Genomic DNA, 17,820 nt, shown 5'->3' with positions numbered 1-17,820 from the left:
GGTGTTAGGAAAGATTTCATAATTGTAGGTAATTTTACTTCCATGTGGCAACCCCAAAACTTTTTGCTGTTGTTTTACGCCCTGATCTAGACTTTGCCAGAGAAGCGCAGCCTTCCGCCGCACAACTCTGGGCTTTCGCTCAATTCTTACGGGGAAACTGACATGCCCTTCAGACAGTCAGTACCGGGAGACTTCGTTTCCCTTAGTCCTTTCCTCATGTTGCAGCTTTTGAGCAACATGAAACAAGAGTGCACCGTAATTTACCTTACCGCGCTCTTGGGTCTCTAGTCATTCCAAAGACCCTAGCAACTCTCGCTGGACTTATTATGAAATGTGCAAGTGTGTCACGGACAGGACTGGTGGCAGCTATTGTTTCTTTGTGTTTTGAACCCCTTTTTGCCATGTTAACCGCGCTTCCCGGGTTTGGCCCAAATGGGTGGCCTGGCCACCAGAATTGCCATGCCACAAGGTTCTTTGTCCTGTCCGCTGACCGTCTTGCCCCTTCACCTTCACCCAGGTCGAGCCGACCTGGGGCAGTCCTTATTTCTTCATGCACTTTCCCGCGAAACACAACGCTTTCGCAGGCTTCTGCATGCCTTGTGTGTGCCTCCAGGATGTGGGTTGGGATGTCTGTTCCCAATACACATCCTGGGTGCCAGAGAATCTAGAGTAGTAGAGCATCCTGAATGCCTGGGACCACCGTGGTCCGTGATAGGTCCACGTATGGTGTGAGTGTTTGTGAGCGGATCTCCCTTTGGGCCCTCTCTGTTTTGGCGCAAAGGGAACTTTGGATAAGAGGAGGCTGAAAACACCCCTACCATGTCGATCTCCTGAGTTCTAACGAACAAAGGATAAGGAGCCAAGTATCCTGCCACTAAGTAGCTGAGTCGAGGAATCGCTGGTGACCCGCTGAAGGTTGGCACCCTGCACTGCTGTCGTCCTGCGAGACCACTCGGACTCTGATCGAACGAGAAGGTCTGCAAAGGCGCTTCAACCCTTTAGAATAGTGGGAACAACTATTCTCGGCATCTTCACCTAATCCTGTACGTAAGCCTTCAGAAACGTCCCTGGGCCATCCAGTGGACTGACCAGCCTACACAGGAATCTTGCTCGGTCACCGCCGTCTGGCTTACTGCTAATCCCGTGTCCTCGGCACTCTCACACGATTCGTACACTTGGCGTTCCCAGGTCTGAAGTGAGACGTGTGCTTTGGGACCGGAATACATGCGGTTGCCGAGTTGCCCTGCTGTGGTAACAACCCTGTGCGTGTTCGCTCCATTTGGGACACCCTCGACCCTGACTCCTGCTGTCGCGGAATCTACACGGCGTCGAGACATCCTGCTGATCGCATCTGAACCTGCCAGTACCGAAACTGAACCGGAGAAGCCTGGGTCTGCCTGCATCGGGGACCGGTGAGTAGTCAATACCCTAACTGGTCGCCCTCCCGCAGGAGCCTGTGGCTTTCCATCGCTGTTGTAAACAGCAAACCCTTTCCCGCACTCACGCCCTGCTTCTGCCCCCAAGTGGAGGCCTTGCCTGAGTCACTGGGATTTGTTCACCATCTTTTCGTCCACCTTTCTGAACTGCCTGATTACCCTGAAGAGGCTCTCCTTTGCCCGTTGGCACCCGCGTGTGCAGGTACTTTTGAGCACAAGGCTCCACTCTTCGTAGGGCTCGGACTTTCTTCTAGTTAGGTGGCCTCTGATGTCGAACTGGGTCTAACGATTACTTGCACTGCCTGTTTTCCTCCCCATCTAGGTGGTCTACATATTTCGTGCTTCTAACTCTTTAGACCCCTCGGTCTTGTATATATATTGTATTGATTGTGATGTGTTGGTTTACTGGAATTTTACCGTGATTCTTTACTGTGGTCGATGTTACAGAGGCCTTGTAATAAATGTGTCTATATTTTTAATATAACACCTGTCTGGAGTAATTTGTAAGCGTCCTTGCTTTGTGTGCTCATTGCGGGCTTTCAGTCACCCTCACCCCTCTTGAGACCTAGTCTTGACCGCCGCCATCGCTACCCTGATTGGTCTGGCTTGTCCAGAGGTTACCCTGTTCCAAGAAACTAGGCTGGCCTTCTGAACCTCTGCCCCTCCAGGACAGAGTTCAGAAATCCATCTTAACACGGGGGCACCGGAGACCCCTCAGCGACGCCCCCGGAGAGGTTGTCCCGTGTATGAGTGGGTGCATTATTTGCGCGGCGTCCTCCAGATGGGTAATTCTTCGTAGGGTGCCTTTGTAAGTAAATTGTAATGCTGTTGGGAAGAGCCACCTGTAGCGAACTTGCTGGCCCTGAAGGAAGAGAGCCAGTGGACGGAGAGCTCTTTTTTTTTGTAGGGTGAGAAGGGAAAGGTCGAGGTAAATTTGGAATGTGGATCCCTGGAAAATTAGTTTGTCTCGGGTGCGGGAGATAGATGCGATAGCCTCTTTGGTGGTGCAAAAAGTGCACTCTGGTGATGACGTCGGGGGGAGAGTCTGACTCCACTCCACGGCGCGGGCGTAGCCTGTGGGTGCGGTCCAGTAGAAGTTGGGCCTTGTCTAAGTCTGGAAGAAGGCATTGGAAGAAGTCCCCGAGATATTCAGTTAGTTTTCGGTCCGGAATCGAGGCGGGAACACCTCGAATTCGTAGATTATTGCGCCGAGCTCGGTTTTCGAGGTTCTCCCGTTTGAATTCCAGTATTTCACATCTGTTTTTGTAATGCTGTGGTGGACTGTTGGATCCCATCTATGGCCGTGGCGTGGTCCTGGGCTTGGTCCTCAACCTCGCCCTGCCTCCGTTACTCTCTGGTCTGTGTGTTCTAATTTTGTCGAGAGCTCAGTCATACAAGACCGAAATTCAGCTTTAATGTCGACCATAAAGGCCAGCAAGTCGCTCCTGGTCGTGAGCAGTTCCTTACCCTCCTGGTCCGCCTGTGGGATAGAGCTGGGTGGATCTTGTTTTTTCCCTTTATCCGCCGCAAGAAGCATTGTGGCAATATCCGTGTTCTTCGTGAGTTTTGGTTGTTTCGACATGGTGTCCCTTTCACTGAATAGGCAATTGAGTATGGGGAGTCGCTGGATGGGCCGGGGCGCACCAGGAATAGAGCTGGGAGTCTTTAGGGGCCAAGAGTTCAAAGGCCGTAGTGGGATGTATGTGGGCGAGGGGCTCACAGGTCTTAAGGACAAGGAACGTGGGTTTCAGAGGCGAGAAAATGGAGGGGGGGAATCCCCCCCAGGGTGCTGCAGGTCGTCCGGGAGGGTCCCCAAGAGTGTGGCTGGGACCGCCGAGTGGGCCGTGGCACCCCAGGAAAGGAACTCAGGTGGTAGGTGCCCCAGGGGGCATAATGGGTCAGCAGAGTCTGAGGAAGGCTAGCGTTATGACGCTTTGCGATTGGGGTAGAGTGCACTTACCGGGGTGCCTGTGTGGTACGTTACGGGGTCCCAGTCCGTCCACCTCGATTCCCCTGATGGTTGTTCTCCCTTCTTCAAAGGCTGCGAGACAATGGAGGGGGAGCGAGATCTCTCGTCCCACGTCGCTGGGGGCAGTCAGTTGGCTGTTGGGTGGGCCGGGGCGCCCCAGGAGATGATGTGGGGGGGACAGCCCCAAAGCTGTTCCCAAATGCAGAGGGGCCTTAGGTGTCGGGCAGGAAGTCGTGTTGGGGTTGAGTGCCTTTGATTGCTGCAGGCGGAGCTGCCCCGGCGCGCAGCCCGATGGTGGAGAATGCTAGCCTCGGGCTCCAGCCCGTTGGCTGCCGTCGCCACCCCCAATCAAGACAGGCTCCTGGAGGGAGGCTACCGGCCCCAGCGATGGGAGCCCCACAGCCGCTTCTGACTGCAGGACAGTCCTAGCCTCGGGCGGGGGGGATCTCGTGGGGGGCTGGATGGGAGCTGGATGCCCTCCGGCGCTGCTGATGAGGCGCAACACGATTGAATGCAGGTTTCGGCCTGGGAGTTGCCGCCGCCATCTCCGACCGGGGCAGACTCCCAAGAGTGGCTGCCGGATCCGGCTTGATGAGTGCCACAGCTGTGAGCCGCCGAGCGCCCAACGCAAGGCTTGATGTGCCGGCAGATGCTCCGCTTGCCGAATGGTGGGTGGGGGCGGCGCCCCTATGATCTCCGCATATGTTGTCCGCAGGCAGTAGGTCCCCTCCAGTCGTGCGGGATATAGGGCCCCGTGAAGCGGTCGGGCCAAGGGATGGTGGGTTTAATTTGTTCATTTATTTTTCCACGCTACTGCTGCTCCTCCCCCTCTCACCGGGTCGCTCATGCGCCATCTTGGAGCCTCTGAGGCCAGCGGGCCGATTCCCCGCACATCAGTTTACGAGGCTCAGGAGGTGCGAGGGCCATATATTTTTAGCCCCCAATGTGCCTGGGGCGTTCCAACAGCTGCAGCCCCGCATTCCGAATCCTGTACCCCGCGGGAGTCGGCCTGATTTTCGGGTGCGCAGCGGGCTCCCCACGGAGGCCGTTAGAAGAGCAACCACATTGATGGTGCTCTTGGCCACGCCCCCCATTGGATTATGTCTTTGAAGACTGTAATAATCTCTTGTCCTATCAGAATGAGAGCATTGACTCTATTTGCCTAATTGGCCTGACTAAAGTGCACTTTTCCATATACGAACAATGGTATTTTGGCTGGATGTGAGTGGCCAGGGTCTTGGGAGGATTTGGTTGATGACCTACCTTGTAGATCTTAACAACTTCATATAAACAGGCGAGTACTCACAAATCTTCTCTTCCTTGAACACAAAACTTCGATGAACACAGGAGCGTCCCCCCCAGTCGTCCAGAGACCAGAAAAACGGGGCTCTGTGCAATCCAGGCGGCCGCCCCCTGGGAAACCCTCTTGGGGAATAAAACCCAGCAGATGTATGTTGAAGATGCTTTAAAGTTCTGTGTTGATCTGGAGTTCCAGGATTGCAGAAAATAGTAATTGATACTTGAAGTTCTGGTAGAGGTATTACAGCCAATATCCACAGTCCGATGGGTCAAAGAACAGCAAGAAGGAGGAGCAACCCAAAGAAGCTGGAAAAGCTGTGGAAGTGGATTTGCAGCCGATGCAGGAAACAGCCAGTTCCAAAAGGATAATAATGGATTTCAATTATCCGCAGAAGAAAGAAAAAGGAAGAAGGAAGCAAAGAAAAACAAGCCGGCAGATGCAGAGGAAGAACGAAAGGTAAGCTGTGCTAGGACTGAGCATTGCAGCGAAACAAGGAAAAGTAGACGCCAGAGGCGCAGAGGGCGAATAAAAGGAAAGCCGTGTAAGGACGGCGGAGAGAGAGAGAACAGGGAATGGAGCCGGCAGATGTGCCGTGGATGAAAGAAAGTAGCCGCCAAAGACGACGAAAAGTAGATAAACAAGGAAAGGATGATCGCAGAAAACTGGCCACAGACTAGGTAAGAAAAGTATGAATAAGTCTAGAACAGGAAAAAAATTGACAAATGAATAGGTAAATGACAGGAAAGGCAGGGCAGGAAGGGAACGTTGGAAAAAATAGGAACCAACGTGGATCAAAGCGAGGAGTGCCGAGAGCGGAACTCAAGGAACTTTCACAAAAGGGGAACTGCAAACGCAAGCGAAAGCAGGAGCAATGCTAATACAGCAAAGACAGAGTAGCAACGCAATTACCTGTTCTCCTCTGCATATATAGAAGTGAAGGGAGCTGTTGGCATGGTTCCTCCATCTCTGATGGAAGACTAGACTGGTAAGATGAGTTGATTGTAATAGAACTGAGTAGCCGCCATGTTGGTTTCCATTGTGCATAACGAGGATGATGGATCTTCCATTGTCTCCAGAAGGATCGAGGGGTACTTTTGACAGTAGAATGTTATTTGTTCCTGGATACATGTTAATCTTCCACTAAAATAGGTGGGAATTGTGAGAAACCAAGGGGTGTTTCCCCTACTAGACCCCAGGGATATCTTCTCTCAGGTGGCCAGCGCACGGCTATCGCCTTACGATCCAGACCCTAGGGGTGGACCAGTGCGGGAGGATCACCTGGGTGAGGAGTCTTCAGGGAGTGAGGATGAGACGATCGATGGTGAGATGTGCTATTCCCCCCTTTCCCGTGCACATGACCCATCCTATTTTATAGGCGTCTCCAACGTCCCAACCCCCCCTTTTCTACAAAAAACACTAGGGGAAGGAAGAGGGAGACTGAGAGTTAAAAGGCTAACCCTTACATATCACATTGGACATGTCCCGCTAATTGGGTCAGGCAAAGTCAGGCACTTGACTTTAATTACATACATCTGATACCCATTAGCTCTCCCCACACAGATAAAAGGCGTAACCTAGAGACACACTCTGAGCAAGATGGAACACGAGAAAGAGCAGAACTTCCGGTGTGGAGGCGAACCTACTGGAGCAGAGTAACCGACAGAGGGATGAGAGCAAAGGGTAGAAAAACCCAGGAGATCCCTGCAGGAGGTTGTTGCCTCCGAAGAGCATTGAAAGATACACAGAGAAGGCCAAATCCCAGTCAAGAAAACTGCATCGTGTTTCAAGGGCGCCAGCAACACTCCCGGGTGAACGAAAAAGTTGGGGAGGCAAGGCCAAACCTGTGGTATTAACCTTGACTCGTGAATTAAGACCGCAAAGACAATAAAGGCATGCTCACTGCCGGTGAGTTGGCGAGCGACATGAAAGGTCGGTGTGTGTTAAAGAAAGATTGAAGTTGCAAAAGTATATCTCACAATTGAAGGCTACACGCGTGTGGATGAGACGCGAAGGCAGGCAGACATGTGGTAAACTTTAAATAGCTGTGAAGCCAGTGATACTGAGTAGCGGAGTGGTCCGGCGAAAGGAAGTAGCCCACTCGAACGTCTCTGCGAAAGGTGAAATGTTTTGTTAAAAAGCGGCAAAGTGAATGAACTCTAAATGCACAATGGCCAAGATTAACCCCGGCAAAAGGGGAAGTGAAAAGGTGAATGTTTAACTTTTATGCTGATGATACTGAACTGTCCAGACCAAGAGACATTGTGGCAAATAATACAAGAGAGGGAGCTGAAGAAAAAGTCGAAGTGGTCCTGCGGAGGCCTATAGTAAAAGCCTTGCACATTCGATAGTCTTCAACATCAGTGAAAGATCCGAGTCTGGCTGAGTGGGACCGGAAGTGTGATAAGTTAGGGGAAGGGAACCCCTAACGAATGTGAATTAAGGTTAGGGAAGGGAAACCCTGCAAGTGTTGTGATTGCGAGGTCCGAGCCCAACAGAGGAACTTTAGTTGAACTGTGAAAGAACTTCTGAAAGCTGAAATTAGTGACTTTAACATGGAAGGCCAGACGGCCTTCAATCCAGTTTTGAAACTGCCTTTGTTTAGAGAACCTGAGCCAGAGTGTGTCATCCTGTCTACGGGGAGCGCCTTACTCTGTGCTGTCCAACTTGGGAAGGAGAGCTGACTCAGCCACATTGATTTTTTTTTTTTTTTTAAACTTTGGTTTTATTAGCATTTTCTTATTGTAACATGCCGGGCAAAAAAAGAACAATAATGTAATGCAATTGACTGGCCCGTTCAACCCCTTGTCCCGCCCCCTCCCACCCTCCCCAACACTTGCCCACCCCCCCGATCCTACAAAAACTTCAGTCTTGTGAGATATTAATTGCTCTCTTCGAATCCTGCGCTTAGGAGATGAAATGGTAGGTGACCAATGTATTGCCGGCTGAGTGAAAGTTGCCGTCCCCCGGGTCGTGGGCCTTCAGTACAGGTCCCACTTAGCTCCGATCCCCCTCTCCCCGAGCATGGGGGAGTGTTCTGTCTCAGTGGATCCCATCCCCAGGACTGCTGCACTCCACTCCAGTTTGCCAGGAACGAACCCAAATCGTTGTTCACCATTGCTGTGAGTTTGTCCATCAAGAACATGTTCTTAACATTTTTCAACCAATCCTCCTTGGAGGGGGTTTCCGGGCTCTTCCACTTCTGAGCCAGGGCCACCCTCCCCGCCCGCAACATTGTCTCTGTCATCCTTGGATATCTATGTATTTCCAAGTCCTCTGGGGGAAGACCCAGCAGCATCGACAAAGGATCCTGGGGGAGAGGCTCATCTGAAACCTCCGCAATCCAGGCTCGAACCCTTCCCCAGAAGTCCTGGACTTTTGGACAAAGCCACCACATATGTTTCCTGGATCCCCTCTGGCCACACCCCCTCGGGCACATTGGAGATACGCCCGGGAACATTTTGGACAGTCTCACTGGGTCCCTATGCCACCCCTGTAGTATCTTGAAATTATGCTCCATGTCCGCGGTAAATAAATTCCCATGGAAGGCGATTTTGAAAATCCTTGCCCAGGCGTTTTCCGAAATGACTTCCCCTGCCAAATCATCCCAAAAAGAGCAGAAACTACGTCTCCCGGGGAGGTTAATGGTGTTTAAAATTTTGTATATGCTTGATACCGCGGCCTTTCTCGAGGTCGCCGTGTCTAGAAACTTTTCAAAGGGAGTCAACTGCCTCCTCAAATTCTGGCCCCATGCTTGGTCACACAATATGCCTTTGAGACGGAGGTATTCAAAAATGGTAAGGGACCCTTGGCCAAGAGCGTCTCTCAGATCGTCATAGGCTATGAATTCTCCCTCCCTGAACATCTGCCCTGCCCATTCCATCCCCAAGTCTGACCAAATCTGCGAGTTCCGGAACCCTCTATTGCCCAGGTTGAGGGGAACACCCCAAAGGGAGGACATCGGGGACGGCCATGAAGTGAGATAAGCTGTCTGTGGGCCCTCCTTCCAGATTTCCCAGAGACCTCCCAGGGTCAGGTGGGCTCTTAATTTTCCCGGGATAGATTTGCGCGGGGCTACACAGGAGATCCCTAACCTTCAGGGGGTGGGCGTCCAAGTCCTCTAGGTATGACCAGTACGTCCTCAACCCTTCTTTCGTGTGTTCTAAAAGGACCCTCAATTGAGCAGCTCAGAAGTAAACGTGGAAATCAGGAAGCCCGAACCCCCCCCCCCTCCTCCCTCGGCAGTGGCAGTGTCAGAGTCGCCCTCCCCATCCTCGGGGTCCTCCCCTGCCATATGAATTCTCAGACTGCTTGCTGTAGGTCCCTGAAGGTCTGCTCAGGGACGATGGTGGGGAGCGCTGTGGACAGGTACAGAAGCCTTGGTAAGACATTCATCTTGACCACTGTCATCCGGCCATACCACGACAGGATCATCTTGCCCCATCTCCGCAGGTCTGATGTGATTCCTGCTATTATCGGGTCATAGTTGGTGGGGGCTAGTTTAGACAGGTCCCTGGTTAGCAGGACTCCCAGGTATCGTATGGAGGCCTTTCCCACTGCAATCCCTTCAAGCCTATCCAACGGGTCTAACTCAGGGTCTCGTTCTTTCATTGGGAGCAGGACTGATTTTGTTGTGTTGATTTTTAGCCTTGAGAAGCGGCCGAACGTGGCCACCAGGGATAAGAAGGGGGGTAGCAAGGTGGCTGGACTCACCATATAGGCCAAAATATCATCTGCGAATAGGGATAGTTTGAATTCCATTTCGCCTCTGCTGATCCCCCTGATACCCGGATGTGCCCTAATCGCTATGGCTAGTGGTTCCATCGTGAGGACATATATCAAAGGGGAGAGGGGGCAGCCCTGTCTGGTCCCCCGCGAGAGAGGGAAGGACCGAGACAACACCCCATTCACTTGGACCCTTGCCGTGGGGGCCCTATAGAGTGCGGATACCGAGCTCCTAATGTGCAACCCGAAGCCCATTTTTTGGAGAACGAGTTCCATGTATCTCCACTCGACCTTGTCGAAAGCTTTTTCAGAGTCTAGGGAGAGGAGTCATGCATCCAATTCCGATTCCTGCGCATAGTGGAACAGGTCTATCGTTTTGCGGATATTGTCTGACCCCTGCCTCCCTCTTATAAAGCCTACTTGGTCCCCGTGGACCAGCCTCAGCATTATCCCCTCCAATCGCCTCCCCACCACCTTGGCCAAGATTTTCACATCCGTATTAAGCAACGATATCAGGCGGTAGGAGGAGCACTCCGCGGGGTCCTTACCCTCCTTGGGCAGCACTGCTATAATGGCCCCCATCATGGATTCGGGGAGAATGCCCCCCTCCAGCACAGAATTGAAAACCCTTGCTAGGTGCGGGGCCAGGGTGGAGCGGAACCTCTTGTAGAAGTACACCGTAAAACCGTCCTCCCCCCGGGGAGGTCCCCACCTTCATCCCGCTAATTACCTTGTCTATCTCCTCCTCGGTGACCGGGCCCTCCAACCCCTCCGACATCTCTCTCGTAAGGGCCGGAACTTGAATGGAACCCAGGAAGTCCTCTATTAGAGTATCTTCCTCAGCATATTCTGAAGTGTACACATTTTCATAATAATGGGGAGAGTCGTAAACTATTGTCCCCTGAGCGTCTTTCACCGCCTTCACCATTCTGCTACGTTGGACCTCCCTCAACTTCCAAGCTAGGATGCTGTCTGCCTTATCCCCCTTGTCGTAATATTTTTGTTTCACCATCTGGAGGTTTCTCTCCGTTTTGTGCAGGAGGAGGTCCCTCAGTTGGAGTCTATAGTCCTCCAGGGCGGTGACCCAGTCGCGCTCGAGCGGCCGATCCGGAGCGCCACATGGTTGCAGTTGGGCTATCTTTTCCCTTAGGGTCTTCTCCCGGGCCTCCCTGTCCCTTTTCTTCTGGGCCCCTATTTTGATGAGAACCCCTCGCAGGGTCGCCTTGAAGGCGTCCCACAGTGTGTGTATGCCCACCTCCCCATTATCATTCAGCTCAAAGAACTCTGGCATCTAGGACTTCCTGCGAGAGGACCTTGTCTTTCAGTAGGGCGTCATTACATTTCCAACATCCTCTGCGCTCCGTTTGCCAACCCTCTGCAATAGTAATCCGGGCCATATCGTGATCCGTCCAGGGGACCGAGTCAATTCTATAGCCCGAGGTGTATGTGCGAAGTGTCTCGTCCACCAGGATATAATCGATTCTAGAGAATGAGGTGTGTATGGCCGAGTAATACATGTACGAGGGGGCATCAGGCCTGGGGGAAGGGATTGTGTCTACCAGGCCTAGCTCTGCGTTAACCCTCTGGAAGTTGCGCGCCATGGTCTCGTCCGCATGGCCGTTCGGTCACCCACATCCTGTTGAATCTCCCATCGCGCTTCTTTAGTCTTGCATCTTGATTTCTTGGATACCCCCTTATGCCCTCCTGGGGGGCCCTAAAACTGACCCCCAATGCCCCCCCTCCCCTCTCCCTAAAGACCCAACCCCTACCAACTTGGAACTACCCCCCTGCCCCCTACTTGGCGTCCAGCCAGTTGGTTCTGCCATTGCTGGCATTTGGCTGGACCACCAGCCTGCCCCCCTTGGCCCGGCACGCTGTATAATGCTCATCTCCTTGAGCCCCCCCTTCCCCCCTGGCTTTGTCCCGTCAGGTGCCCACACTATACTTGCTGTTCAGCGGGAGACTGTCCACGCTGGGACATCATAAATCTCCAGTCCTGCCCCGCAGCTAGTCGGGATTCCCCCGCCGTCAGCCCTCTGAGTCCACATGCTCTCCTTCCTGTGCCGGCGGTGGAGTATTCAGTTTTTTGTATTTCCGCGGGGCGGTTCTCCTTCTCCTGGCGCCCAACTGACTTGGGCCCCCCCTGTCCATTGCTTCTGGGCCGATTGGGCCCCTTCGAGGGATGGGATCCACCACCTAATCCCATATTGCCCCTCTTATATCCTCTTCGGTAACCAGCATTGTCCGTTGGCCCATATATTCGAAAGTCAGGGAGAAAGGATACCCCCACCTGTAGCGTACCCCCTTCTCCTTGAGTAGCTGCGTTAGGGGTGGCACATTCTGCGCTTTGCCAGGGTGTAAGCGGAGAGGTCTTGGAAAATGTTGATCTGAGCATTGTTGTAGGTTATCACCCCCGCCTTCCTCGCTTCATCCAGGACCTTGGCCTTTTCCGTGTAGTAGTGAAACCGGGCAAGGACAGACCGGGGGCTCCCCGCCTTACCTCCTGCTCTGTGCACCCGGTCGAATGTTGGTTCTGTGGTCATCTCCTCTGCAAATAGAAGGGTAATAATGTCTCTGACAACTCGGGTCAAGTCTCTTTCTGTCTCCCCCCTCCGTCTCAGAAATCCCCAAAAATCTTAGATTGTTCCTCCTCTCTCTATTTTCATAATCGTCAATCTGCCTGGCTCTCTCCTCGTCTCTTTTCTCCAGGGCCGCGAGCCTCAGGTCTATTTGGACTTCCTGGGCTGTTGACGAGGACTGGTTGGTTTCCACTTGTAGGAGCCTATCCTCCACTTTGTTCACTCTCCCGTCCATCTTCTCTAACTTCTGGGCAATGTCTGAGCGCATTTCCCTAGTTTCCTGTAGAATGGAGGCGAAGCTCCTTTCCATCGCTGTCGTGGATTCCGTCGTGGTCCCCGGGTGAGCCATGCCACAGGAACCAGAGAAGCTGCTACTGGGTCTCGCCGTCTCCCTGTACCGGAATGCTTGTAGGGTCTCCAGCCAGTTCATGCACTCCTATGCAGTCCCCTCCGCGGGGTCCGCCGCTGGCCAAGGGCTTCGTGGGGTTTCTCCGGGGTGGCCTCCAGGCGGGCACACGCCCCTCCCGTACCGGGCGGGGGCCTCACACCTGGGCCTCTCCTCGTCTCAGTGTAGCCCTGTGGCGCTCTCACACCTCCGTCCGGTTTCACTGTCCTCCCCCCGAGGTTCGCCCCGGGGGCCACCACCTGTTTGGGCGGAGGCGGGCGGAAGTCGTCCCTTTATCAAGGCCCCCTGGATCGCTGGGTTCTTCAGCGGGGGGGAAGGCGCAGTCCTGCCTCCTCGGTGTGGTCACTCAAGGCTCGCGAGCACTGTTCGGGGCCTGAATGGGCCTATACTGCTGGGGGGGGGTCCACTTTGGAGGGGGGTGGGTAAGCTGTGGCCGCGGCAGGCCGGCAGTTGCTGCGTGCTTTTCCGCGGGGTTGTTGCTCCCAGGTGTCCCTCCCCCTCCCTGTGTGAGGTTCCAGGGGAGGTCGGAGTCCGATGCCACAGTCTCTAGGCCCCGGGGGCCAAGTTTGAGGCCATCCGCCCGCGCCTCTCACCAGGCCGGCCCCGCCGGGGGGAGTGCTCCGTCCCCGAGGGCGAGGCAGGAGGCAATGAGGGCCCAGATCCTCGTTCGGGGCGAGGTTGTCGGGGAGGGCTGCTGCTGGCGGGCCGCTTCCTCTGGCTGTCCACCGAGGTCTGGTGGGGGTTGGCCCGGCTAGCGAGAACCCCTCTCGTTGCAGGCCGCTTCTGCTTCCTGGGGTCTGTTGCGGGCCGGATCCATTCGCTAGACCCGCCTGCCTCGGCGAGCCGCTCCTTTCTCAGGATCCGCCATCCGACAGGGAGGCCAGGCTCCCTAGCGGGGCTCTCCGCGTTTGCGGGCTGTCCCTGTTTCCTGGTCGTTCAGGCGAGCTTTCTCTCGCGGCCGCTGCTCCGTCGCGGCTCGTTCTCCAGATACCCGGGGGCCTCAGACTTCGCTCTTTCGAGCAGGGGTGCCTCGGGGGTGGGGGGCACCGATGTCAAGCTGCCCTGCGATTCCGCCTGAGGGGTTTGGGGGGGCTCAATCCCTTAGAAAGGCCCGGACTCGGCGGGAGCTCGGCGCCTAGACTGCCATTACCTCTGCGCCCCCTGGTGGCCCACATTGATTCTTTGTTATAACACAGAATTTTCTCTGCATACATATTCTCCTTAAAACGCATTTTGTACAATACATAGGGCAGGCATTAGGTTTTGTTAGCATAGGCCATTTTGATTTGCCAGAGACTGACTAGGACTGTGTTTTCTTTATTATTTGATGATCAAGACTACTCTCATCATGGCTGTAGAGCCAAGCAGGAGTTTTTCCAAACCCCGAAATTTGAATAAAGGTTTTACAAATTGTACCTCTTGATTTAGTGTCATACTTGTGATACTATGCCTCCCTTACAAAAAACAAACATTTACTCCTTACTCAGATAGTGGAATATTTTGGGTTAATATAACCTACAACAATCCGAAAATATCAAAGCTTCATTTCATACAATTGGGGCCATATTACTAAAGGTTTGCATTGGTGCAAGTACAATTTTGAACAGTATTACCTCTTGGGCTAACCATTCCCTAGTGAAAAACTATTCCTTCAATTAATTTTTGCACCGAATGGGGCATTGAGCATGACATCACCTCTGTGTGTTTTCCTGCTCCGTGCAGGCAATGCACATGAGTCCCAGCTCTGGTGACATTTTGATGTAGGCAGCCGAACTGGTAACCTATGGATTCTACCTGCTCTTTTGTGTCACAAAAGGTCATAGGGAGTCCATAAGGATCCCCGGTAATTGGGGCTGTCGTCACTGATCGGGGGCAGATAATGTCAAGTTCTCCTGGGTACTGCTTGGATACAGGCGAAGTGGACTAAATAGGGTCTGGGGTCCTCTCTGTCATGTCGTATTCTAGATGCTCATCAATATCAGCCCATAAATGTGCAATTTTACGAAGCTATTTAAATGTGTTTCATGTAATTCTGCAGCAATGTTGATTTTACGCATTACAGTATTTTTTATACTCCCGATTTAGAAAGTATGGAATTTACTATCTGAATAAATGTTTAAATATTATCAAACTAAAATGAAACATTTGAATGCAATTACATTAATTAATATGTTTAACTTGGGAATGTGGTGTTCTTTCTGGCAGCACCGTGTTCTACGATGACCTATCATCATGAGAGTAGAAGATTATTTGTTGGCCAGGATAATGGTGCCGTAATGGTGAGTAACACTACTGCTCCTGAACAAGTTTGTTGAAACAAATGTGATTTGCTCATTTGTATGAAAATCTAATGGACAGACAATAAAAAAAAATTATACATGAAAAAAAGACAGTATTGACATTGGAATGTTAAACATTTAATATATGTAAATAAAAAAAGAATACACAAAGCCCTTCTGTTATTACCATCTATGCCACATTGTCTGCTTCTTTACCTTCCACAGAACACTCATTCCCTTTCGCAGAATAGTTATTCCGATGAGATAGAACGTATCATTTTTCGCTTTATCCAAAGCCCATGTCATTTTGGTTGGCTGGGATAGCACAGGTCATAGATTTTTTTCAGTTTATTTCCTTTTGTGATTCCTGAAACGCTAGTCTTCATAACATGTTGGCTCCTTTGTAGAGGCATTGTCATGCCACGGGAGTGGGGGGGATATGGGTGGCGACATGGGTGGTACCAGCCCGCCAGTCTGAGCCATGGTAGGCCCGAGCAAACGCGAGGGCTCCCTAATGCCTCCCCACATTAAACAAAAAAAATGACTCCACCTTGTTAAGGGCCGCGGGTGGAGAATGTATATTCCCGCCTGCTGTTCGAGCCACCCGATTGGCCAATGGCCTTTCCCCGGGTGCGAATGTTATGTTATTTATCTTGGTGATTGGCTGAATATTATAGCATATTTTGTGTGCACTGGATGGAAGCTGTCACTCTTCAAACAGCTGGCTTGGTTGGTTGGTTTGTGATATACTGTGGTCTGTAGAGGGTAATCTTTTATTGTTATAGTAGTGTTGAGGGCATTTATTTTTTCAGGAGTGTAGGAGAGTTTGAGGTTTATGGTTGCGTATATCATCTAGTTTAGTGTGTGTCCTGGATGTAACTGGGTGTCTCTTGCAAGTGGCTTCAAGATGTTCACAACCCTGTTCTCAGCCAGCATGTCTAGTCCAAAGATGTTAAGGCGTCCAGGGTGTTTTCTTTCTTTTCTATTTTGGGCAGCATGTAGAAAGTACCAGGCATTGGGTTATCTGGTACTAGACCCTAAATCTGTTCCTGGAGGTCATTCAAAAGTTGCTTTATAATCTTGCAGAGTTCCCTTTTATATTGTTTGGTTGGGTCTTCTTGCAACTGTTTATAACGTCTTGTGTCAGAAAAATGCCTTTGCGCCTCTTAGTCACAGGTGTTCATTCATTATCTTTCTGATCTCCTGATGCACGTTTGTTGCGTGAATCTTGTGTTGTAAGTTGAAGCCAGAGGGTTGTTGATTATCAGTCTGCTTGATATAAGATTTTGCCTTCTGTGTTTGCTAAAAAAGAAGGGGTCGCTGTCCAGTTGTGCTTGTTGTTCCAATAATTCCTTAAACTTGTTTTGGCACGGTGAATTGTGGCATATTCAATTATTTCTAAGTTCAGTTTGCTTCTTCCGTATTAGCCAAGGGTTGAATAGAGTGTTGATCCAAAAGGAAACAAGAAGTTGATACCTTAATTAGGCTAATAGTCATTTATATGCTCATTTGCAAGCTTTCATCGTCTTTCACCACTTTCTTAGGCAGGGATGAAAACAAGCCTTTGAATAACATTACAGAATTACAGCTTAAAAAGCTCCTTCTGGAAATCCTTTTTTCTTCATCTATGACAGTTTGTGTGTCATGATGCCTACCCCCGGGGACCCAGACCAAGTCCAGCAACCCTGGAAGCAGGCATCAAGTTATCCTAAGCAAGCCCAACAACCCCTGCTAGGGGCTATTCGGGTCCAGTCCTGGCGCCTATGGCGCCAGGCTCATATGGAGAGTCATTCCTGGCACCATAGGTGCCAGACTCCTAGATTAAAACTTACCTGATGCAGACCATGCTGCAAACTTACCTGATGCAGACAATGCTGCAAGAGCGCCAAGCCAAAAGAGGCTTGGAAGGGACTACTTTACTTAGGGACTATTTTTTTACTCGGGCGGGGCTGGGGAGGAATACTTACCTGGGACTACTTTGGAGGCTATTTAAACCAACATCGAAGAGCAGCACATGCTTCGCGTTATTCTGCATCCAGCAGCGTAACGCTCACCGTGCCTGCAAGTCTGCATCCAGCCTTCTGCCACGCCCGCCTCGAGTTTGGAACTCCTAGAAAAAGGGAGAAAGAAGGAGAAAAGGTTAGAACAAGAGCAATACCTTTGATCCTTCCCCGATCCATCACGCCTTCGAGCTGGAAGAAAGAAGTTATTTTATGCGCGTTGCCTCGCCTGCTGCAGCACTGCGCTGAACTCACCGGCCTTCGCAGCATCTTCACATTCCACCGCATCCTCCTGCATGTTCCCGCCGCACTCCGGCACCTAAGGAGAAGACAAGAACAGCAAGGTGAGCCAAGGGAATACACAGAGGAATATTAGTTACCCCCCATAGACTTACCTGATTTTACCACCGGGGGTACTATTCCTCTTCACGGGTCGGCGCAGCTTCCACTGCATCTTTGCCGAACCCCGGCCCCTAAGGGGAAACAAAAGGACAGCAAGGTGAAACAAAGGGACTAACAAGGGGAACCCTCCTCACCACAATAGACTTACCTGATTTTACCGCCGGAGGTATTATTCCCCGAGACTTCATACTTTCTTCCAGCACCTGGATAAGGGAGAAAGCAACAGGTTACATATTGACATTATTTTATCGAACTGTGTTGGAAAATACAAATCCTTACCAGAATACTACCGGTTGCCACGAGGAACTTTTCATTAGGGTCAAGCTGCAACCTGCAAGGAATCGGACAAGAGTGAAAGTCAGGCATTTGAACTTGTACGAACTTTATACTTACGGCGTCTTGCCGGGAATCTCTGAGTCAATATTGTTCTGGAACTCACCAATTCCTTCAAGCCAGTGAAGCAACTGGTTATCAACGCACCCCTGCGCTCAATGCAGGATGGAGAGTTCATCTTTTCAAACCATCAGGTGAGACTATAAGAGGGGACATCAAAGGCGATCTGTGGGGAGAACAGCGGGGGTGGGGGGATTTACGCTCAACTCCACGGGTGGTTAATGCCCTTTATCCAATTACAGAAGAATATTCCTACGGGCCAAGCAAACAAAGCTAGGTGGGCCAGTCCAGTCCGTCATCTCGGCCCTACGCGTCACATTGGTGGAGACCGCAG

The 17,820-nt window shown here is 51.6% G+C and overlaps 1 protein-coding gene across 2 annotated transcripts in view; it reads left to right on the top strand.

Annotated features, from left to right (window-relative positions):
- Nucleotides 1-17,820, top strand: part of WDFY1 (WD repeat and FYVE domain containing 1) — a 1,420,223-nt gene that overhangs the window by 333,236 nt on the left and 1,069,167 nt on the right. For both annotated transcript variants that reach the window (XM_069618156.1, XM_069618157.1), the window contains exon 3: nt 14,618-14,691. In XM_069618156.1, coding sequence (XP_069474257.1) covers nt 14,618-14,691 — 74 coding nt within the window. The remainder of the gene's footprint in view (nt 1-14,617; nt 14,692-17,820) is intronic.

Source organism: Ambystoma mexicanum, chromosome 10 (genome assembly GCF_040938575.1).
Source record: "Ambystoma mexicanum isolate Mex_15411 chromosome 10, UKY_AmexF1_1, whole genome shotgun sequence".
Classification (NCBI taxonomy): domain Eukaryota; kingdom Metazoa; phylum Chordata; class Amphibia; order Caudata; family Ambystomatidae; genus Ambystoma; species Ambystoma mexicanum.
This window is presented reverse-complemented; position numbering and strand designations above follow the sequence as displayed.